Source organism: Tinamus guttatus, unplaced genomic scaffold (assembly GCF_059628265.1).
Source record: "Tinamus guttatus ecotype Peru unplaced genomic scaffold, ASM5962826v1 Tinamus_guttatus_pri_ptg000070l, whole genome shotgun sequence".
Lineage (NCBI taxonomy): Eukaryota > Metazoa > Chordata > Aves > Tinamiformes > Tinamidae > Tinamus > Tinamus guttatus.
The window spans coordinates 1,113,521-1,137,801 of NW_028288604.1; the positions used below are offsets into that span (position 1 = coordinate 1,113,521).

At 36.7% G+C, this 24,281-nt stretch overlaps 1 protein-coding gene across 2 annotated transcripts in view; it reads left to right on the forward strand.

Moving 5' to 3' along the window:
* The window catches only part of ORC3 (origin recognition complex subunit 3), a 32,914-nt gene that overhangs the window by 719 nt on the left and 7,914 nt on the right, over positions 1-24,281 (forward strand). Inside the window, exons 2-14 of one of the 2 annotated variants that reach the window (XM_088519762.1) lie at positions 2,465-2,519; positions 5,170-5,267; positions 9,064-9,208; positions 9,612-9,716; positions 10,511-10,665; positions 11,384-11,517; positions 13,744-13,903; positions 14,773-14,886; positions 16,168-16,301; positions 16,781-16,844; positions 20,185-20,301; positions 21,176-21,255; positions 23,776-23,915. In XM_088519762.1, the coding sequence (XP_088375888.1) occupies positions 2,465-2,519; positions 5,170-5,267; positions 9,064-9,208; positions 9,612-9,716; positions 10,511-10,665; positions 11,384-11,517; positions 13,744-13,903; positions 14,773-14,886; positions 16,168-16,301; positions 16,781-16,844; positions 20,185-20,301; positions 21,176-21,255; positions 23,776-23,915 (1,501 nt within the window). The remainder of the gene's footprint in view (positions 1-2,464; positions 2,520-5,169; positions 5,268-9,063; positions 9,209-9,611; positions 9,717-10,510; positions 10,666-11,383; positions 11,518-13,743; positions 13,904-14,772; positions 14,887-16,167; positions 16,302-16,780; positions 16,845-20,184; positions 20,302-21,175; positions 21,256-23,775; positions 23,916-24,281) is intronic. The other variant, XM_088519763.1, reaches the window with a different exon arrangement.

Consider the following 24,281-nt stretch of genomic DNA (forward strand, 5'->3'; position numbering starts at 1 on the left):
AGGGACCTCTAGAGATCGTCTAGTCCAATCCATCAAAATACATGTTTCCTTTCTGCTGCTTCTTGCAGATGAACTAAAATTCACACACAGCTGAATGGAGCAGTAGGGTTATGTCTGCGCTTTTTTCCATTTTTAGCTGAAATAACATTGACATTGCTTCGTGTTGTTGTGTGGCACTTTTTGTCTATTCTTCCTGAAATTAATGGTGAAATATAAATAAAACAGTCTTTGCTGACATTTACATGTAATGTTAATTTTCTATTTTTGCCTTGAAAGAAAATTACTTTTTTTAGTTGAAAGTTTCTATTTGGCTTGTAGCTAGCGTTGGCTTTAGGGCACATGTGTTCATTGGGGAGTATTAGTGTAAAGAGAGGCTTCAAATGTGGTGCTGGGACATTAAACTCTCTATTTTCTGTCCTCCCTGGACGAGCAGTGCACAACAGCCATCCTTTCCAGCGAACTGGAATACCCTTTCTTCTTATTATTACTTTTTCCCTCACAGGAAGACTCCTTCAAGCTGTCGTTTTGTTTGTTTGTTTCTGTTTTTTTTATGATTTGTGATGGGCTTCTGGATCCTTCAGTGTGCAAGTCACTGTGCATGTTATTACTGTCAGGTTAAAGGGAAGGACTTCCAAACAAAGATAAAACTTAATCCAAAACAGGCAGATTTTCATATTAAATATGGATATTACTTTTAAATAGTTCTGCAAACTCTTTTGCAAGTCCCTTATTTTTGTCCTGTGTCTTGTACCTGACACTTTTTTTTTTTTCCATTTTATAGTACAATCTTTACTCTGTTGAATGGTATAGGGAAACATGATGCTTACAAAATATTAAATTATATTTCATTTAAGGATAGTATTCTTACACATACGTGGATTATTAGTTATTTTGGCTTATTCCAGTTAAAACTGTCATGAATTACTATTCTGACATGATATGTGTATAAATGAGATTCTAGATTAAATTTCCCAGTCTGTTTGTTCCAGAACACTTAGCATATGTAGAATAACCACAACTTTTCTCCAGCAATATTTAGATGTTTTTAGTATATGTTGTAAAATAGAAAATATCCAAGGATATTCATGAACATAGTTGCAATGTCAAAATCCTTATAATTGTTTAATACATTCTGTGTATTGAACATATGAAGTGTAACAGGTTGATTGCCTTTTGTGCTATGCATATTTAAGTTGTTGCTTTGTTAATGTACTGTTGTCTTTTTTGTAGGTGTAAGATTGTTTTTTTCAGATTTTACATTATTACTATTTTTAGCTGCTGCTTATTTTAGAAGTCAAAGGCAATAATTACTCATAAGAGCTTTGCTCTCCAGTTCATAAAGCTCCTTCTCAGAGGACAATGTTATTATTGATGTTCTCCTTCAGTTTCCACATTTGTATCAAAAGAGAAAGAACTTGTCCGAAGTTGCTCAATAGACAGTGATCAAAACTGAACGTGTGTCTGCGTTTAATTTCCACTAGATCTTTCTCAAAATAGCAGTTGAGCTGCTTTGGCCAAGTTTAATAATTTTTGCTTATATAAGCATCTCTGTCGGGAAATGCAGGATTGAATCAATCTGTTTATGCATGTTGGGCATTTGTGGTTTTCTTCCCCTTTTGCACTGAACCTCTCACAGTGAGAGCTGAGGAAAGCAAGTAATATTGGATCTACAGGAAATTACGACTCTTCAAAATGATGAGTTTTGTTGGAGGAGGGAGACTTTTCAAAATTTCTAGAGGAAAGTGGAAAAATATCTTTGGAATTCAAAGCTGAATAGTTGTTTGACTTCTTTTTTCCTGCCGAAGTTGAGACCTAAATAGGCAATGGCTTCTGTTTGTAAGGCTGCCTGGGAGCAGAGTTGTCTTTTACCTGAAGACTTTTCCAAACTCTTTGTCATCATTCTTCTAACCATATTTGCTTCTTCAAAAACCTGCTTTGTTTCGGATGCACATGTTGCCCTGGGTAGTAGGGTGTTGTTCTTTACTTTTATAAGTCACTTAATATTAATTGTATTATTCTAGATCTTCTCTATGCATCCCAGCCTCTTAACTGTTTTCCCCCCTTGTTTGTTTGTTTGTTTTAAAAACTGATACTCTACTGAGAGCTTTATTGAGATGTCTTGAGGTGACCCTTGTCCTGTAAATTTCAAACCTTTTGAAGGTGTATGAGAAGATGAGATGAAGGGCGTGAGCTGGTAGGTTACATTGAAAGATGTAATGGAATGGTGGAAAAGCCCCTCTCAAGTACAGGTAACATGACTTCTACTAGTTTCACAGCCTGAAGTAGGAAAGTAAAGGGACAGCATGGAAAGTTAGTACATGAGGAACTCCATCAAGAAGACATTGGGTTTCATTTGCTGGTTTAATGGAACACTGAGGTTAAAGGAAAATAAAGTTACTGCTCTGGTCTCAGGAGCCCTGGTCAGATTGATGTTCATCTTCAAGTTTGTATTTTTCTTCTCTAGGGCTGCTTTGTGTTTAAACCAAGTCCAAAGAAGAGAAGGGTATCTCCAGAAACAGGTTAGTGCATTTTGCTGTAAGTTGCTATGCTTTAGAAGGTCTCATCCTGCAAACTTCCATTGGGATTGAATTCTGTGATAATAGTGTTGAGAGTTTCTGTTACTCCTTGATGTCAGTACGACACTGCAAGGTGTTGTTTATTTAGGGAAACCTCAGCAAGCTGTTGGATAGTGTGCGTGGTTCTTTTAACCTCAGCAATTGACAGCATTGCTCTCATAACTTAGTTTTTTTTTTCTTTTTCAAAAAAAGAGAACTCTTTTTCCATGCTACGATAAATACTTAGTATACTCTCTGAAGAGGCTGATTAAGCCCCTTACAAGTTTTCAGAAATGATAACCCATTCGGAAAACTGTTTATATTTTGAGTAGCTTACCCAAGTTTCTTCAGAAAAAGAATAAACTGTTTGTGAAGATCCCATGACTTCTATCTACTACTCCTTGTTATATGTATTGGAGGAAAAAAAGTATATATACTGTGTTGATGAGTCTTTTGCTATTTTAGAAAGTCTGCACAGGACTGAACCTTGCTGGAGCTACAATTAATGTTGCTTAAATAGTTGTGCTTGAGAATTGCTCAGGAGACTTACTGTTTTTATTCCCAGATTAAACTTTTTTTTTTTTTTTTTTTTTTTTTGGCAGCATCAGAGCCATCAAAAGTTGCATCCACTTGTTTAAAAAGGAGGAAGGGGAAGTAATTAAGCCATTTTTTTTGAAATCACCACAGGCTCATTCATTACCAGAGGGACTTACTACAACACCTACCTTAAAATTAATCCATAATTGTTTTTCTGTAAGAGTTAGTACATCTGTAGCTCAAGAAAAGAGAAGGGGGGAAATATAACCCAACTTGTCACCACAAATCGTCGAAAGATAAATAAAGCAACAAGCAAGACCTGTGCACCTAAACGTGTTGGAATCTTACCATTTACTGAGAAATAGGTTTTTCTAAGATTAATAATGCTTGGATAAATCCCATTAAATGTATTTTTCCAATAAGCAAACACTTTGTGATAGAAAAGAGAATTTGACTACGCTACTCCTAAAAGCCAGGCAGAGGGGAGCTAATTTGAGGACTACTAACAAGTAGCTGTTTGGAATGATACTCTAAAGCGCATCTGTGATGTGCCTATGTCCAGTTTGGAAGCCCAGACCTGGCAAGTGTGAAGCTTTATTTGTATTTGATAATACTTTTGCACTCCACACAGGCCTTTTGTACCTTTTATGCCTGTTGTCTGAATTTTGATAGCATGAAAAATACTATTCTTTGGTGTAATACCTGAATGATATTGTATGCTTTTGTTTGTTTTTGTTTTGCTTCATTGAAAGCCTAAGGGCTGTGTATTGAAAGCACTATCTATTTAGGTAATCTACAGTTTTAGGTGATTTACAGATAAAACCAACATCTCTGTGTTGAGGGGTGGCAAAGGAAATGGGGAAAGGAGGGCTCTTGTTCATCCTTTACAGATTTCTTTTTTTAATGTTATGTGCCTATCAGCTGCTTCTTTCATAGAGATGAGACTGCAGTTGGTACTCCACTGCATAGCTAGTAAATTAACCTTCTTATGATTGTTTGTTTGCCCATCTTTATAAGTAGGAAAAACACTGGCTAAGTTTATTACTACCTTTAGCAACATTTGGCAGGTTGCTTGCTTTACCTGGAAGGACAGAAAGCCTGAAGCTTGTGTTAGCCAAACTTTGAAAGCTAGGCAGGACCCTCTAACTGTGTGCTGGGGGTGTAGAAAGGTGGTTCCAAGCCTTATGCGTTTTTCTTTTTCCCAGAGAGGAAATGTAGACTGCTGGAATGTGCCAGGGGCAAAAAGCAAAATTAATAAAATCTCAGTATTTTTTACTTTTGATTCAGTCTACCATTTCCTTTCCAGCCTAGTCTTTGCTTCTTAGTTGGAAACAGGTGGAGGGGTTCTGTGCTCTGTACTCCTATCTCTTGAGACAGAGCAGCACTTGGGAGGCTGGATACATTCAGGGGATGTGTATAGACAGTTACCAAAACTGATCTGATCTTGAAGGCTTGATGGCTTTTTAGGTGAAGCTCAGACATTTGGCACCTTTGTTTAGTTTTCATAAGGAGCCTTCACAGAAGTGAGATGAACCAAAAATGTAGACCTAGTTTGTGCTTAACAGCTCTGCTGGCATAGTTGTGTTGGTTAAGATAAGTGTACTTTACTGTTTTCAGGAAATTGATATTAGCTGCATCTTTATTGGGAAAGATTTATATAAATATATATATATATATATATATATATATGTATATATATATCCTACCAAGCCCTTTCTGCTTCATGTTTGACTAATGTGATGGAGAGGCAGACTCATAAAGTTTTCAAAAGGGAAAGATTTTTTTTTATTTGTTTTTATAATAACTCTTTGCCTTGATTGAACCTCTAGCTTATCTGAAACTTGAGGTGAAGCCAGCTCTAGCCTTGTATCTGCACACTTGGGTTAACAGATTCTGCATATTTATTAGCTTGTGCTACTAGTTACCTGCAGTTAACTGGTTAAGAGTTGTGATCCTGGAAATGTTTAAAGATAATATTTCTTTTTCAGTTGGATGCTTCAATTTATCCTCCAAAAAAAAAAAAAGGCTTTGTTTTCATAATCTTATTTGTGCTTCTCATTGCTTTTTGTCTCTCCAGCTGACTATTTCAGAGAAGGAGACAATGATTCTGAGGACAGTGGGTTGCGATTTGCTACTTGTCAGTCGTTATGGAAACAGATCAAATCCCAAACAGAGGTGAGTCTTGCTGCTAATACTAAAACAGCAGTTTGAATTTGTAACACTGGTGCTTGTTTGTTTCTGGAGACGTTTCACATGCTTAGAACGCAATTCATTAAAGCACTAAGAGGGTCAGAAATATTAACTAAGACTGAAGTTGCTGTTCAGGATATATATTTTTTATACATTGCTGTTAATTACAGAGGTACATGCTTTCGATGCTTCAAGCAGCTTCTTTCAAGCTTCTGTTTTTACTCACTGTCATTTTTACTAACTCCTGGCAGATTGTTGGTTTCTGCCTGTAATTCATTTGTGTGCTTGCCAGCCCTGCAAGGATTTTAGACTGCTCTTGACCTCAGAGTTTATAGCAGCCCAAGATTCACAACGGTTTTATGTGACTCCAACTGCACAGACTGCAAATCCTGATTGGCAGAGCTACGAGCTTAGTTTATTGACTTGATATGGACTGTATCAGTGGGCTTGTCTGGTGGGAACAGGTGTTTATCTCATCCCGAACCGTGGCCACTGTAGTGCATTAAGTGGCTTGCTGTTGTTTTGGCCATATAGCCAGCTGGCTTGTGTTACAGTATGAGTAATTGCTTCTGTACAGCAAGGATTTCCTCCTCTATTCAAAGTCAAGGATTCTGGGCATGTATTCTGTATTCCTCTGCCTGCCCTTGGGCACCAGTCATTATGAGTTTGGGGTTTTTTTTTTTTTTCTGAAGTTTGCTTTGGGATATACAGTGAAAGCCAGCTGGATGCAGCTTAAAATCTGGACCTTTGGGCTAAGCTCAAATGCCTTTAATTCTGTTCCTGTTATTTCACAACCCAACTCACTTCTAACTAATCAGCGCCCTTTCAAACCCCTTCTAGCCAAACTGTGCAGAATGGTGCACTACATCATAGTGGTAATCATGAAGAATACACAGAAGTTTGGAGTTTTTTGTTATGCTTCAGCCAACTGCTTCAGCTTGCTAGGTTAGCCACCAGTTTTAGCAATAATGTTGGCAGATGCTCCTGGTACTGCTTTGGCAGCTACACAGTGGGATGATGAGGAAGCGGATGTAGCAAAGCAACTTCTGGAACATCTTTCTGGGGTACAGTGTTGTATGAAGGACTTTGAAAGAGTCCTTCTAGACAGCCAACAGTGGGTTCAGGACCTTTTATTGTTTACTGTCATTTCAGCTGCAGCCTTGTAAATGTTCTTATCATGCATCTTCTTGAGGGCATTCAGAAGGAGAGGAATTCAAGAAGCGCTACAAGGATCCTGGACAAAGCCAAAGGCAGGGCTGTGGTCTGGTTATTTTAGCTCTAATATGCAGCTGCTGATTTTCAGACCATGCAACAGATAACTATGACAAAAACTAGAGAGATGTCAGTATCTTAGCAGGGGTTGAACTACCAGTTGTTAAAACTTTTCCAGAGTAAGGCCGATCATGAAAGTAGATCAGATGACCATTTTGAGATGCAGAACAGTTTAGTGATTCTGGCAGACTGTCAAAGAAGTGTGAACTAAGGCTGCGAGAAGTATGCCCTGAGTGCATTCACTCAAATGGCCAATTCATCCTTTACGTAGTCTTTATGTTAAAAAAAGGTTAATGTAAACACGGGGGTTGTGCTACTGGGTAGAAGATGGGGTTACTTCTCCTCTCTGACTGGTCTGGCTCTTTCAAATAGGCCACAACAGATAGCCTTTTAAAATGAGTGGCTGGTCTTTGTAGCAATTAAGGAGTTTTTCCTCAATTGAAAATATTTAAGATTAGAAATAGAAAGGATTTTTAATAACTCAATGTTGTCAAATTACGTAGATGCTTGGGTAGATAACTTTCCTATCTGAAATTTTTTTAACAGTGAGGGTGACAGAGCGCTGGAACAGGCTGCCCAGAGAGGCTGTGGCGTCTCCTTCTCTGGAGATCTTCCAAACCCGCTTGGACGCAGTCCTGTGCCACGTGCTCTAGGTGACCCTGCGTGTGCAGGGGGTTGGACTAGATGACCTCTAGAGGTCCCTTCCAACCTTAAGCATTCTATGATTCTATGGCTGTTTTTTTTATTATTTTATGTAAAGCTCTATGTGGAAGTCAGGACTCTGAACTTGACCCTGAAAACAGAAAGCAATTTATTTTTTCTTTTAAGCAAATCAGCATTGTTCATCATTGGGGTCATTACTATGGGTTTTTGTCACCAACTACTTACCAGAATGAGAGAGTAAATACTACTAGAAGGAATTTTTGGCTGTAATTTAAAAAGGTCAGGGCCAAGTACCTCATAGGGACCCATTGCTGAAGCAAAGTGGCCGTATTTCAAAAAAAAAAAAAAAAAAAGGCACTTCTGTGGATTAGAAAGTAATGAGCTGGAGGGAATGGTCATCTCACAAAATAACCACCTACTCCACACTGTAAAAATCTTAAGACTACTTTAGTTGACATTATTGAATGACAGTTTAAGTCTTTATTACTAAGACTAAATTTTGTGGGGAAAAAAAAAAGCTTTGACAAGAAAAGACTTGAGTTCTTTATTCACAAATGCATGTTGGAAGAAATACAGTATAACTGTGCAAAAAAAAAAGGAATCAGGGTCTTTTTAGATAGGCTTATTAAAAATTTCTTGTACAATAATGTTAAAAAAAAATCAAAGTAAAGATACCTAAGGATTCCTATGGGATGTATGATAATACAGAAGCCTTTAGGATAGTGCTGTAAAACTGGTAGGACAAACTCTTCTTTTTAAAATGTCATGTAAAATTATATTTATGACAGCTCAAGAAAAATATCAGTTTTGAATTCACAGATGGGCAATGAACATCAGAAAGAATATTTTGAATCAGTAGACGGTAAAAAGAGTGAGATTATTTTTGTATGCAGTTGTATCACTTATTGAGGAGAGCAGTCCTGGAGATGTGATCTTAACTCCTTTGATGGCTGCTTCATCCATACTGTTGGGGACAACCTTTGCAACCTCATTTAGAATCAGGTTCACAGCTCTTGTGTATGTGCACTCTGGTTGCCAAAAAATCTTGGCTGATGATTTTATCACAGCAGAGGTTCCATGTTGTTTCTGACATCTAAGTTCTAGAGTTTAGATTGATATTCGGAACTTCTGAGGACAATTTCCTTGTCTATTATAATAGAAAGGATATTATGAGTTGGTGACAGACTTCAAATGCACAAATATAATAAAAGAAATAGAAAAAATCTGCTAGTGTATAACTACTGTAGGGTTAGAAACTCTTTCCCCCTCTCAGCACCTTCTGTCCCCACTCCCACTGTATTCTGATATGTAGAATATAAGGGCAAAGGATAGTTGAGCAGCTGTGCAGTTCACTATTTTTTTTTTCTATATTGCATACCTTGTGCTTTCCATTATCATTATATTTGCTTGTTCGTTTGTTTTTCCCATTTTGAATTACAGGACTTGCCTGTTGCAGCCAAGAGCGAGTAAACAGAGTTTGCAAAAACACACTTCCAGAAAGTGTGCATTGTTTTCTTTGTGCTATGATCGCTTACAGATTGTCAGTCTGTTTGGGGTTCTTTTTTTTTTCGTCCTTTAAGGCCTGTTGTGTGACCATGCAGCAGAGCAGAGATGCGCTTGCTCTCTGAGATACCATTGAAGTATTTGTCCAAAAGTTCCAAGGTAGCAGGAAATATTTCTGCTTGCCCTATATGAACAATTTATCATATTAATCATTTACAAATAACCAGTGTTATACAAAGTTTTACCTTCAGCTTTTAAAAATTGTCATGCAGGAAAGGGTGTAGAAAAAGGAAGATACTGTTGTGTTTCCCCATTTGTATAAATACAAACTCTCTGTTTACAGCAAGTACAAGAAGACATGAATAAGCAGTTTTTTGATAACCTAGTAAGTTTTCTGAGACGATCTCATTGTGAGTTCCGAGAAAAGGCAACAGAATGGACTTGTCGGACAAAATCCAGAGAAATCCCTACTGCAGCTCTTGTTTTAGGTAATTTTTTAAAAGATATTTTGTGTTATGTCCATCAGTTCTCTTCGAGTTGCTTAAAGTTGAAACATCAGCTTCAGAAACATTGATATAAGAGATTGGTGGGCTCAGAATAGGAAGCAGGATTTGATCTGCTTCTGTTTTGTCTCTGTGCATAATGGTGCTATAAGGGAACACTTTCCCTAAAGGGCTGCCTTAGGCAACTGGTAGTGATATATATATTTCATTTAGTATTAATGCATATGTCTAAACTTGTGCTGTGTCTTTTATTTTTCCTCGTACATGGTTTTTGACTCCTTACTTGAATGTTTCTGGTATCTTCTGTTTTGTCTGCTGTTCAATTTATCATTGAGTGACTGTGGTCACAATCCACAGGAAAAGCATATTTAGTTTCTTTGTCTTCTAGGTGTAAATGTTACAGATCATGACTTGACATTTAAAAGCCTCTCAGAAGTCATTCAGAATAACATTACTCCTTATGTAGCCTCACTGCAAGCCAAAGATTGCCCAGGTAAATACTCCAATAGCTTTGCTTCTTCATCTGAATATGATGTCAAGTAACTAGAAGTTCTAGCTTTTGTCGCTAAATCTAAGAATTTGAAGATGGAGGGATCCTGAAAACCTTCTGAAGATGTGCTCAGTTCCATATTTATGTAATAGCTATACCTACTGTATTTTAAGAGATGTTAAGATGTAAGAGATGTTTAAGAGATGGTTCTGTTTTAAAATAATGAAGATTGAAATACTACTTCATTTTAGTATAAATGTCAAGATCATGCGGCGTAATGTTGGTGCTGCCGATCACCTTGCCTTTTGTTTGACCAGACAATATATGGATGTATTCCGCTTTTTAAATGCTAACAGTGACTTTGTTTCAGGGAAGAAATAGATAGAATAACAGCTCTCCCAGCTTTTCCCTCCCCAGTTGCTTTTTATTATTTCAATATGATGCAAATCAGTCATGGTGGCATTCCCAGACCTCTGGATAGACCTTTTCATTTTTTGGGCACCTCTAATAGCATGTGGCTGGAGTCTAGGAAAGGTGAATGACCCACATTTTCTCCTGAATTGGTGCTGTCTTGGCAAATTGATAGGATTTTTTTAATTGCCTTTACAGCATGCATACTGGGAATACTTTCAAGGTACCTGGAGCATATAAGTGTTTTTGGGAGAGAAAGAGAATAAAAGTGAAAAATAAGAAGTAATAACTTGGGGGATTCAACAGAATGGGTTTGGAGAAGATTAACAATTCTAGATAACTAAGCAAATGTCTCTTCACTGTGTGTCTGCAAATGTGTTGTGAAGCCATTAAAAATCTGATGCAGAAGTTGATGGGGCAGTTGATGAACTGCTGTGTAGATGTGGACTCATCGGATGAGGAGGACTGTGCTCAGGTTTCCCAGAACAGAATCCGTTGTTCGATTACTTCTCTTATCAGCTGGTATGAGAATATAACAAAGGTATGGGAGTTTTTTTTTGTATTGTTACTTTACAAAAGTGATTTAGATTTTTCTATAAAAGAAATTGAATAACTCAAGTTTATATGCGCAAAGAAATGTCAAAAGTAGCTTTTAATTTAATACTAAGAAACAACCGAGGTGCTTTCAATATAAGAAAAAATCTGTAGCAGGCTGGAGTTAATGTCTGAGATATGCATGTCTACTGTTCTGTCAGAATTCTGAAAAAAAAATGAACAAAAAGAAATAAATAGCATTTTATGGTATGTTTCCATTGGAACCAGCAGCCTAAATGCAGGGTCAACATCCTGCCAAGTGCCAAGATGTTGTGTTTGTAAACACAAAACTTTAAGAACAGCCATTCAGGGGAAAGGCTCCATATTGCTATTAATGTGCCATATGTCATCTACAGCATGTACAATGTTGACAGGGAGTGAGAATGATTTCTAAATGTTTTTAAATATATATTTTTATGCAATAAAGCTAATGAATGCTGTTTGAGTTTTTTTTTCAATATCAAATAAAGATAGAACTATTTTTTATGACTTGATTGGAGTAGTGTGCTGAAGAAAATAATCAATGCTTACTCTATATGCTAAGTACCATCATAGCAAAAAATCAGTTGTGTCGCTTTGGAGCATTATAATATTAATGTGGTTCGATTTTTTTTTTTTTTTTTTTTTGTCTTCTGTTTTGTGGTGTATAACCAATGGCCTTAAAGAAAACAGATTCTGAAACTCCAAGCAGAAAAAGAACATCTTCTAGACACTTGCAGTTTCCTCCAGTTGTGGTCATCTTCAAAGATATGGAAAGTTTCACCACAAAAGTACTTCAAGACTTCATAGTCATCAGCAGGTAATGTGACCTGAGGTTTTGTTCTTCTGTTCTTTTGCTCATTTTTCTAATTGCAATTATTTTGAAGTATAACAGTGAGAGGACTCTGTCATTGGAGAACTGGGATTAATTTTGTTGCTGCTAAAGCTAACTTGGGACTTTGAAGCAGAGTGCTTGAGGGCAGGGTTGATTGATCGAGTGGTTTATTTAACTGTTTAGGTAAGATAATTTATTGGTACTAGTTTTTACAAAATTTGTGATTGTGAGTCTTTTTTGGTAGATCTTTTGTCTATTGACATAAAGATATAAAGAGATGGAGATATATAAATCTTTTTTTTTCTAGATCTGGGTATATTTTTGTACAACTATTCATGTAATGCTGCAGAAAGGCCACTTGAGAAGTTGAATAGCTTACAAAGTATACAGAATTTCAGAAAAATCTCTGGGCGATGTTGGCCAGGACCCGTAATAAAGAGCTGACCATTTCAAGCGCTCCTGTGCTTCTGTCTTTCCTCAGTTGTGTCTTCCTTTATATTCTCTCCAACTTACTAGTCAGGAACCCTGCTGTTCTCCAAAGAGAAGCCTTATACTTGGGCACCAAGTTGGCACTGGGGGTGCAGCAGGATCCATGCTGCAGTCACAGAGTTAATTCTGCTGTGTGCTCTGAAACAAGGCCAGGAATTTTCTCTTCTGTGCAACCCACAATAAAAATCTTTTCTACTTTAAATTTGGCAAATGGATTATCTAGAGTACATTTTTAGTAGTAAAAAGAGATATTTACAAATATCTGGAAATAATTAGGCTGTAGGGCAGGAGAAAACAAGGTTTGAATTGTTTTTAAATGTTGTATTTTATTTTGCTTTTTGTGGCAAGGAAATATGCTTAGTCACAAGCATGTGGAAAATAGATGAAGTGTAGTTCAAGTCTGTCTCAGTCAATTATTTTAACATACACTTTTTAAATAGCCTATATCTGTTAAAGAAAAAAAGAAAGTGACTTACAAGTTACAAGTGACTTGTAACTGAAGGTTTTCATAGTTAAACTTAGTTAACTTTAGTTAAAATAGAAGATGGATAGAACAGATGCTAGCCAGGCTTGCTTAGTACTTTGAAAAAAATGTTGGTGAAATTCCTAGAGAACAGATTTATTTCCTGCATTTCAGTGCAAAATATGTGCAATTTTAAATTATAAAGATGAAGTAAATAATATAAGAGGGTTTTTCCTGTTTTCTTCGTAGGACAGAAATCTTTCCTATTAAGGAAGATCTAGGAAGATCTTCCTTCTTTGGAGTTCTTCAAAACGCACCTGTGCCACATGCTCTGGGTGTCCCTACTGGAGCAGGGGGGTTGAACTAGATGATCTCTAGAAGTCCCTTCCAACCTCCCTCATTCTGTGAAGTTTGTTTCTCTTTTTCTGTTGGAATTCTTTGAGGTTACCAACAGAGAATAGTAATAATATGTGAAATTTACTTTTTTTTTTTTTTTTTTTTTTTTTCTGAAGTCTCTAGCAAGGATTTTTAAGGAGTTTAGAGATACGAAGTAATTATAGGAACTAAGTTGAAACAGTCAAAAATGGCTATGGTAAAAACATTCTTTTTAAGGAATATCCTAGAAGAGATTTAAGCTAGCAGAAGTTGTATTTCTTTGAAACTCTTTAAAAAATGCTGGAAATACTGAAATTTGCGTTAAGACATTGTATGGTGTGACAAATGAATGCAGCATTCGGTCCCGATTACTAGTTCTCAAAGCAAAAACTAGAATTATTTGAAGAGGAAGATTGAGTCTGGAAAAGTTTAAATATTCTATGTAAAAGAGGCAACATAGAACTTTAGAAGGTTTTTGCATCTCCTTTTCATTGAATAAATGATTGAAAAAATGTAAATATGGAGATGATTAGATGTTTATACTTAAAAGACTATTCTAAGATGTATTTTTAAAATTAATTTATAAGATCCAATTCTCTGAATAGGTTTTTTTTGTAAAATGTGTCTGAAGGAAAGATGTTTTTTTGCTACTCCCTAAAATTTGAATGTTAAAAGATAGTTTCATTTGGTTTTTTTTTCTGCTTTTGTGCTTTATATAGCTTCTGTTCTTTTTCATTTTACCCTAACTAAAAAATCGTTACTCCCAGCATTTCTTTTACCTTACCATTTTCTGCAACTAGGTTGATTGTCTGAGGTTCTTATTGCAGCATTGAGCTCAAAGTAATGTAACTATTACCTTTTTCTCTCTTCTCTGCATGGTCTAGTCAACATATCCATGAATTACCTATAATACTGATTTTTGGAATTGCTACATCTCCAATGATCATCCACAGTTTGCTTCCTCACTCTATTTCCTCTCTGCTGTGCATAGAACTTTTCCAGTCCCTTTCCTGCAAGGAGCACCTGTCTACTATAATTGACAAGGTAATTCCCTTGCTTAGAGAGGGAAGAGTGTGTGTATTCAAGAAAAATGTGCATGGGTGGCCTTTAAAAGTAGGTTTATTTATAGTTTTTGAAGTGGAATTTGTTTCCAACAGCTGTATATTCTGGATATTTTTACTCAAAACTGTGAAGTAACTTATTAACAGCAAGAGTTTCCTCTTCATGCACTGAGAAACACACCTGCTTTTATTTTTCATTTGCATTGACATGTATGTCTATATATTGATATGGATGCCTATATATTTGAACAATTATACTTTGTCATTCCCACCTCTTCAGTTAAAGTGGTACTTTGATGTAAGCTTTACTGTATCCCAGAAGTGGATAGCTTTAAACATTTAAAAAAAAAAAAAAAAAAACCAACCAAACAAAAGGCACAGAAACAGTTCAGCCAGAATTCTGCTTCTGGTAAAAAATAGCAGATATCTGAATGATCAAGTAACATAGATACTGTACCCGCAGTGTGATTTTTGGTACACCTCTTTCTACAAGATTTCCAAATTCACTGTCATGTATGCAGACAGTAATAGGATTCCTACTGTTAGACAATTTTTGTTCTGCTGTTAATAACTTTAAAAGGAAACTCCAAAACAGAATTAAGTAAAATTAACTTCAAACACTGTATAATTAGTAAAGGCATTTTAAACAAAAATGTTTTGAAATAAGCTTAAATTTTATTAGAACTAAACATTGTTTTTCTTATATATTAACAATTTATTTAGTATCTTATTCAGTAGAATGTCAACACATACTGAAGGTTGTACCAGATTGCATGTATGAATTTTGCTGAATTTGAATCTGTGAAGGAATTTCTGCCATGACTATTTTTTGACCTTTTTTGTCTCCCTTAGCTACTTCTAACAACTCAATTTGCCTTTAAGCTGAGTGAGAAAGTTCTGCAGGTTCTCATCAACATATTCTTGTACCATGATTTCTCTGTCCAGAATTTTATCAAGGGATTTCAGGTAGGCAATGGTAGAAAGAACACAGATTGTGTTTGGTGGTGAGGGGAAGGGTGGTTAGTGGACACAGGAAGATTTCTTCCTTCCTATCCTTGCTGTAATTGAATTTGATGGAAAAGTGACATCTGAAAACAATTCAGGTCTGTGAACGATACTGTTTCTGTATTAAAGTCTTGAAGGAAAACTTACAGGATAGGTTGTTAGCAGGTAAAAGTCAGCTTATTCTGTTAAAAAAAAAAAAAAAAAAAAAAAAGTAGGAACACTTATTTTCTGTGGTTTGGTTTGTATTTTTTAACAACCCGAGCAGAGCTCCCCCAGCTGGATGTGTAGCATGTTGCTGCTTTGATTTTTGTGCCAGATCTTTGTTGAACTGAGTTTCTTAAGCTATGAGTAGCCTCTGCAGCAGTGTCTCTTCCCTGTTTTCCCACCTGATAATATGTGGCCTGGAAAGATGCCCCTGTTGTACTTCGCCCTGCAGGCAGAGCTCATTGATGGGTCCCTCTCATCTGAAAAGGTTGCCAGGTTTTAATGACTCTCCATTCATAGATGTAAAACAAAAGCCCTGGCTCTGACAGCATGGGGCTGTCTGCTTGTGCATTGAACTACTCAACAAGGAAGTAATTTCAGAAGTTCAGAATTTGTTAGCAGTGCATAAGAGGTCAATATCTTATTTATGTGTGTGACGCACAAATTAAGAGTGACAATAAGTTTTCTGGCAGAAAGTTGCTTTCTGCTCTGATAGTGTTTGTTTTAACTTATTAGTGAGATATTGTGGGTTTGTTGGACTTTTTTTCCAAGTGAAGTTGGCAATAAAGCAAGTCTGTATGAGTGCAAAGACCTTAGCATTGATTTTTTTATAGATGAAATAAAAACTGAAATGAGGACGTGATAATTTGCTTTTGTGCTACAGTCACTTTTCATATCGTGAAAGATAGTCTTTCCTATTTGTGAATACTGGAACTGCATATATAATTAAAAATGCAGTATTCTTCATAAGTGAGTAAACAATAGCAACATATTGACAAATACTTTTAAGAGGGTAAAAAATGAGGCACTGAATAGTACATATAGAAGAAGAAAAGTATGTGACTATTTAGAAGTGAATAATCAGTATCCTTTAGTGACTGGTAGAATATCTGCAAATGGTAGTTAAGATTGTAGTTAAGAAATGCCATTGCTACTATTGTATCATATACAGTTTAGTAAGAGGAAAACTTTAAAGGGTAGATATGGCAAGGAAGATGGATTTTTATTAACACTGCAGGTTCTTGTTTTCTTTTTCAGCTCTGTATTGTGGAACACTTCTATTCCCAACCCCTTAGTGTACTGTGTTGTCAACTCTCAGAAGCTAAGAAGAGAGTAAATTCTTTATCACATAGTCAGTGTGAAAATATTCGAAGACTGCCATCTTTTAGAAGGTAAAGGGAGAAGTAAGTTTTTTTGAACGATCTCTGACAACTTTAAAAAATATATTAAAAAAATCTCTAAATGTAACATGTTGGAAAATGTATATTAGTGCACATAGCATAAATAAATGTATTAAAATGACAACCCATCAAAATCTAAGTAATTTCAGGAATTCTTATTTGTCTACAGAATATAGCTTCTGTAGTGTGTAAATTGTTATATCACCTGCACTACTCCCACCCCATCCTTACCACAGAAACAGCCTATTCTGACAAATTGCTACAAATCACTTCTCAGTTTATTAATCTGACTTGCAGCATATCTCTTGGGTTTTGTTGTGACCTTGCAACTTGCTGGATCTTACTGTTCCTTTCTGAATCTTTCTGGGTAATCCTTACAGCAGCATAAACTTTTCAAATTTGTCAATCTTATATTTCTTAAGGGTACTTTATGTTATGATTTCTGGTTTTGTTTGTTTTCTTGTGATTAGGTATGTGGAAAGTCAGGAATCAGAGAAACAAATTGCCCTGCTGACATCAGATAACTTCTTAAAGGTAGGTAAAATTAAATAAAAAATCTTCAGAGAGAAAAAATAACTTGCAAAATTAGTAGTATCAACTTTTCTAGAATCAAGTTTTAGCTGTGTGTACAAGCATGACTCCTGTAAAAGAAGGCTTATTTATGGCCTGGTCTTTTAAGGTTTACTCTGACTTTCCAAGAAAGGTACTGAAGTGTTTGCAGAAAGTACTCTTGGAGGTTACTTCAGTAAGCTCTTAATTCTCAATACTCTCTGTTCAGTTTCTGATTGGAATCAGGACAGCCTAGGTGCGCATTCACACTAGACAGTGTGTAGGATTAATATTTTATTATGTTAGATGTTTATCTGAAGGCTTACAAGAGATTAAAGCCAGGCTACTAGTATTGTGAACACTTCAGGAATTCACCATGCTGTGAAAGAAAGATCTGTTGGTTGTTTTCATGACCTGAACATACCCAGCAGAAACATCCCTCGGGATAAAGGTTTTCTGCTAACTCTTCATCTCAAATAGAGCTAGCCTGTCATGGCAAATTGCATTTTCAGAGATGAAACAAGAGAAAGCTGTACTGGCAGAGCTTCCTGGGCTGAAAGGTCTGCTCCAAGTATGAAGAACAACGTTAATGCTTAGAGAAGTTGGTAGCACACAAGTTTGCAGGTGTAGTGCAGTTGTATTAGTCAAATAGATCCTAAAACCATGCGTAAATCATCTCTGAGGTCTTTAATGGCAGTAATAGCTTAAGCTATTGCTCTTCCCATGCTGTCTAATTACACCTCAGCAGTATGTGCTGGCACAGCTGCATGTGTGGCTGTGCTGTGAATAGAGTCAAAAGAAGCCAAATTAATGTAACCTGACTGAAGAAGAAAAGACACAGGAATTCCTGCAAGAAGGCTCATCCTCTTCTGAAAGTATTAGAGTGGCTATTTAAAATTAGCAATACTGCTATTAGTTGGTTTGCTTGGTGTGTGTGTGTGTATGTGCGTGGAGAGAGTACTGGAAGAAATTCAGATAGTAAGTAAAGGCAGTATATGAAAATGCAAATACAAATGTACAGATTTGGTGAGAACTGTATCAAAGGAGTGAATGAGAAGGCTGTGCCTGTCCAGAAGAGATAAATGAGTTACAGGAAGGTGACAGATTTGCACAAAGTACAAGTAGTTTGAAGAAAATAAATTCTCCATCATCACAAGATGAGAGACACTGAATTAAATTGAAGTGATATTTAAAGTGAAGGATGCTATTTTTACACAACTCTTAAATAAGCTCTGAAAAATGTGCCATGTATGTAACTTACTAAAAATTATTTTCAAATGGATCAAGAAAGCAAATGCTGTTTGTATTAGTTTTTTTGAGAGAATGCTTTCTAGGAGCATTAAAATGCAAATTCTGGTTCTGCGACTTGTGTATAGATGCAAGGTATTTGCTCTTGATTTCACCATCCACTGATGCAGGTGGTACTCCTCATTTTTAGATGTTGATACTGGCATCAATAGATTGTTCATCCGTTATACGTGTTGCACTGTCGTCTCTACAAACTTTTGTAAATTTTTATGGGTCTCTTGATAAAGATGACATAACCTGAGGGACAGCTAACTATGTTCATAGCTGCTAAGAGAGGTAGCTCCCAGCTACTAAGTTTTCCTTTTTTTTTTAGTTTTTTTTTTATTAAAAAAAAAAAGTTCAGTAGATGGACTGCTGTTGAGAGAAGATGCAGACTTATGCCCTGTGTAGCTGAATATTGTTTAATTAATTTCTGTGTCGACTGGGGAGATGTCCAGCAACTGGTTGTGACTGTATGAAAGTGATTTTTTTGTTTTGTTTTTATTTCTATTCATGTAACAAAAGAAAAAAAAGGAAATTGAAAAAGGAATTGAAAAAAAGGATTTTTTTTTTCTGTTTATGGCTACTGGAAGCTTTACCCTATAAGTATGGCATATTTGTTTTTTCACTTGTGTGTATCTGTGCCAGCCTCGGATGCAAGGGATTCAAAGAGCTCTCTCTGGCTGCAGGGGTTTCAGTGCTCCAGCTGGAGGATATCTGGGGAGCTGACAGGTAGGAGACTGCAAGGAGGGGGCAGAGCTGGGCCCCCAGGAGGAGGTGGCTGTGGAGCCAGCCCCCAGCCTGAGAGCCTCAGGGAAACTTGGCTGGGAATGGGAATGGGAATGGGAACAAAGTAAAGAGCTGCAGGAAGCTTGTAGTTTACTGCGGTCTTTGAGGGGATGAAGAAGCCTCTGCGGGGGCTTGACTTCCCCTGGGTACCAGAGGAGAGTGGAGAATAATGAGAGTAGGGAGACCTTCTCGGGGACTCCTGAAAGACAGGGAGTCGCAGAAGGTTTTAAAACAGTTCCCCCAAGGACACCATTGCACTGCTCTGGAATGAAAGGGCTCCTTAAAATTCTCTTAACCTACAATTGTTTGAGGTTTTTCTTTCCCCTCTGGGAAGAGCTATGGATAGCTGAGCACAAGTAGTTTCAGTGCTCCAGTTCTCTAGTTTAGGAAATGTAACTCTTGGGTATAACTATATTCAAGACTTTCTTTAAATCAATATCCTGTTTTATTTGCCTTACCTTTATTGTATGTTTGCTTGGCCATCAAGAGATCATTACAGACCTTGTGATAATAAGTTTTTACAGAGGCCAAAAAGTGCTGGTCTGTGGACTTCTAAAAGTCTTAGGACTTCTTAAAACAGAACGAAGGGGAGAAACTATATGCCTTACAACTTTATTTGGCATATTACACAGTCCTACTGCACATACATGCATGTATTTATGCACATATATATGCATGTATGAATTACCTGAGAAACAAGAAAAGGGATATACAATTGCTATAATGTGCTGGCTTTGGGAGAATGAGATTGCCTTGGCAGTGTTAAACAGAACTTGTTTTCTTCTTTTAGCTTTTTCATAGTGTGGGTAACTCCATCCCTCCCCCCTTCCTAATGATCCTGCTTAAAATTAAAATATGAACTCATGTATGTGTATCATAAGATCTTGGAAGTCATTTAAATAAGCTGTATCAGTGAGCCTTAAATTTTGATGAATAAAAAGGCTATGGGGAGAAATATATTTTAATATTCTAAATTGCCTCAGACTTTAACGTCCTGGAAAGCTCTCTGCAGAATTAAGTACCTCTGATACCTTCAATCTTTGCAGTCTGACTAACAATTTAAGTGATACTTACAGTTTTTCCATGTGTCCATGCTTTTTTTTTTATAGACTGCAGACAGTACTCTTAACACTGGTGATTTAAATCGCAGAACACTAAGATGGATCTTCAGACTCATTTTAGGTACTTCGTGATAATTTTAAATAAATGAATATCAGAATTATTGAAAACAACTATCCTGTTACTATAGGAAGCAGTACAGAAGTTACTGGAAGACTTGCATGTTTACCACGAGAACTATGTGCCAGTTCTGAGGTGCCTTCATGTTTTCACATCTTCTCTTCCAAAGTATCCTTTGGGCAAACAGGTGAAGTATTGTTACTCCATTTCAGTGAAACAGAGATTTTTGTTTCAGTGTATTGGCTCTCTTTCTACTATTCTGATGCTTGTCCCCTGCCTCCCAAGTAGAGGCAGGTGTATTCTTATTATGGATAAGAGAGCAGCAGGCAGTTTCTGCCGTGGCTTGGATCATACCTCGTTCACATTCAACTGCAAGGAATTTGTAGGAGGCAGCAGCTGCACAGATCAGCAAGAGTTTATGCAGGTTGACTCTCCCAGATCTGGAATTTTCTGTAGGCATTGCAGATTATGTACCCTGACTACCACCTATCAGCTTATTAGGCAAATTCAGATGATGAGAGTGAGATTTAGCAACCTTCTGTGCAGAATAAAATGATAAGAAGGGAACACTGATAATTGCTCTTGATAGCCAAATTGCTCTTAGGTCATTAAATCCACCTTCTTATGCTGAGCAATTTCTTCTTCCATTAGCAGAACAGTAAATTCTGTGCGTGCTCACTTGTCTGTTAATTTTCAATGTATTGCACACTGTTATTAGAGTTTGTCCCGAGTTGTAAAATCAGTGTGAACTGTGCCATAGTTGAGAATAAAACAGTATTTCAGTTGGGGTTTTTGATTGGAGATTCTTTCTGGCCTTTGAATTTCTCTTCCTCTGAGTCCTCGTTATTTGAAACCTGGTGCAGGGGAACACACTGAATCCAAACACATTTAGTGTCTTGCTGAACGGAGCTCTCGATGTTCTCAATTTCTATTGCAATCATTCTGCCTCTCTGGGAGGCAAGCTCCAAAGGAGTTGCCTATTACTTTGAAAAGCTTTTTGTTAAGAGTTGCCCATTGCACTGTTTGTAAAACTTGTCCTTTTTTCCCCTGCCGGGTAACAGATCAGGGAGCTGCACTGTGCATGTTTGGAAAGCAGAGTGTGGGAGACAGAGGACTATGAGTCATCTCTTCAGCTAGCAAGGTGATTTTTTTTTCCTTTTCCATTTTGTTTTAATAGCATTGAAGGTGCATAAGAATATCAGTCATCTGTTCTTCTAGAACTTTGAAGTGAAAGCACTGTTCATTTGTAAGCTTTGCAGTTAATTGTAGGATTGTTTGCAATTATAGTTGAATGCTGTTTTTTTCTATTTCAACTCCTTTCGGTGGAACCCAACCAGATTCTAGTATCTCTTGTGCTTCTTTTCAATCCATTGAGATTACTTTGTGTGACTGGGAACATCAGCTGGACTTCTGCAACCTGCTTTAAAAAACAATTCTTAAGTGTCTTTTAAAATGTGATTGTGTTAGATCTTCTAATACATATATTTTTGTTCTATCTTTTTATAAATTCTTTTTAGCAGTTTTTCAGTCAAGTTATGCGTTCTTGTTGGCCTATATTTTGCCCTCTTTTGAAAACTATAACCTGGTTCAAATGAATAGCTGAGGCCTTTCTTATTTTCATGTGCTTTTATTTTTTTCCCCCTGAAAACTCTCCTACCTTTATGTACCACAGAAGGGTAAATGGCTCCTGTTATTGTGAGCTTAAGACTTGAGGAGAACTTACACTGCTGTTACATGTCGGTGTTAAAATACGAAAGTCGGCTCAGCCAGTTTTCTTAATGGAAAACCCTTCAATTGTAATGTTACTTCTATAAACTTCTATACATGCCTTATCATGACAGATGACTATTTCATGCAGCCATTCAAGTAACAGTTTGGTTCTGGCATACAGTGCTGTTACCATAACTGCCTTTTCAGTCTCTAGGTGTGTGAGGTTTAATGTCTCTGACAGTGAAATTGGATGGAAAAAGACAACATTTTGATGGAATATGGAGGATGACTTTCTGGGCTCATATACATAAAGAAACATAGTCCACAAACTGTATCTTTGCTGTGCTGAGTTGTTCTCCTGCACTGCTGCTTCACTATATATACATATATATTTTTTAACATTCATCCCTTTAAGGGGTTACGTTCCTGAGCTGTCGTTTCTGCATCATTTCTTCCAAGTTCGTTCTTGCCTCTCATTAATCTAACACCCCTCGGTCACCCATCAGCCCTTGCCCACAAATGTGTCACCATGCTTTTCTGCACGGTCTGTTCTCCCATCCCTAACAACTCTGTTGCTTTTTCTCTCCTTTTGCTTCTCCTACATTTGATTAACTTCCTTTCAGCCTGAGCTCTTGTGCTTCTCCTATCTCAAGGTTAACACTGCCATTAACTTCTGGCTTGCCTCCGCCTTTATTCTGACTATCTGCTCGTCTCTCTTCTTCTCTGATACTGACTTGCCCTGCAGAGAACTTCTGGTAGAAAGACAGTGCTCAGGGTGATTTCTTTAATAGAGAACTCTTCCTCTCTCCTCATCAATTCTGTCTTTTTTTCTAATGAAATAACTCCTTCAGATGGTCCAGCTATGGGATTTCAGCTTCTGGATGTTCTGTTTCCCCTGACTCCCCCCTGCCAACTCTAACACACACTTTAGCTCCATTTTGGTTTTTGCTTGAACTTGTCTCTGCTTTCTATGTGTAGGATTTTGCTGCTATCCTTTAGAAGAAAGCTGATAAAATGACATTTTTCTCCTTCTATTCACAATCCTTTTTCCTTCCCCCTTTGCTCAGGTGAGTTACTATTTGTTAATACCTTTGCCTTCCAGTAGTCCCATGCCCCAGTGATACTCATTATGTTCATCCTTCCCTCACTTTTCTTTTGGATCCACTCTGAAGTCTATCGTTTTTTCTTTGTACTTAAGAAAAAAGAAAAGCTCCTCGAGGGCTCTTTAGTGCTCTTACAAATGTGTCATTACTGTTCAGAATCATGGTATTTATGGACTGAAAATCATGGCAAGCGTGTGTAAGGATTCCAGACTTGACACAGTGACCATAATTCTGGTGCTTGTTTATGGATATTTGTAAGGATTTATTTCGATAGCTTTTGAATGAAAATGCTGAGACTAAGGACTTCCTGGTGACTTTTATAAAAATGTTATGCTAAGCAATTAAAACTTAAGTAAAAGCTAATAGTTATTTTTATATTATTTAAAGGCAGAAGGGAATAACTTGTATTTTTAGGAGATTTCAAGAACAAGAATTTTGAATCTCAGAGTACAGAATTTTTTGAATGTATGAATTTATACTAATCCAGTTATCCATTTTCACCCATCTTCCTGGGAATTACAAACTGTACCATTCTCTCTCTCTTTTTTTTTTCTTTTTTCTGGAGGGGGAGATATGTGAGGAGGGTGTGGTGGTTGATTTGAACTGCAGCTTTGCTGTAAATTTTGTAGAGAAAGTGAAAAAAGCATTTACTTCTATGCAGGTTGTTCTTGCTTTTTTGTTAATGGCAGCAACTAAAAAATATTTCAGCAAGACTTAATGCTTGAAGAAATCTTGGAGGTTCTTTTCTTTAAAAGGAGGTTTTCAAATTACTCTTAGTTATTTTTTTTCCTGCTAAGCATTTCAAAAGATATTATACTTAATCTTCAGCCAACAATTATGTCTTTTAGGATGTTGAATAAGTCTGACTTGGTAACCATGCTTCAGAAATGTGTGGAGATTTTTGTGTCATCTTCTGGAAAAGACTTTGATAAGGTGGTAGAGAAGTTGAAGGACTTCTTAGCCCAGTTTCAGAAACTGGAAGGTAAGAGTGTGTCATCATACAACCCATTATAAAACATCTTTAAAACAATCTGCATCTAGTCAATGAATATCACTTTTACCCTATCAAAAAGTACATCACAAAATTAGGAAATGCATGCGTTATTTATTGTTATGGTAAATAGTTTGGGGTTTTTTCCTAGCACAAAAAACTAGCATGAGACGAGATAAGAAATTGGATAAATGTTACTAATTCTGTCATACATTATTTTTGAGAATTTTACCAGATACTGCAGTCATTTAAAAATATCTAATAAATAAAAATAAATCTTTAAATATTAACAGGAGCAGACCTTTGATATTGAATCAGTTGTCAGAACTCTGTTGACATGCTGAGACTTGATAAGGCATTAGA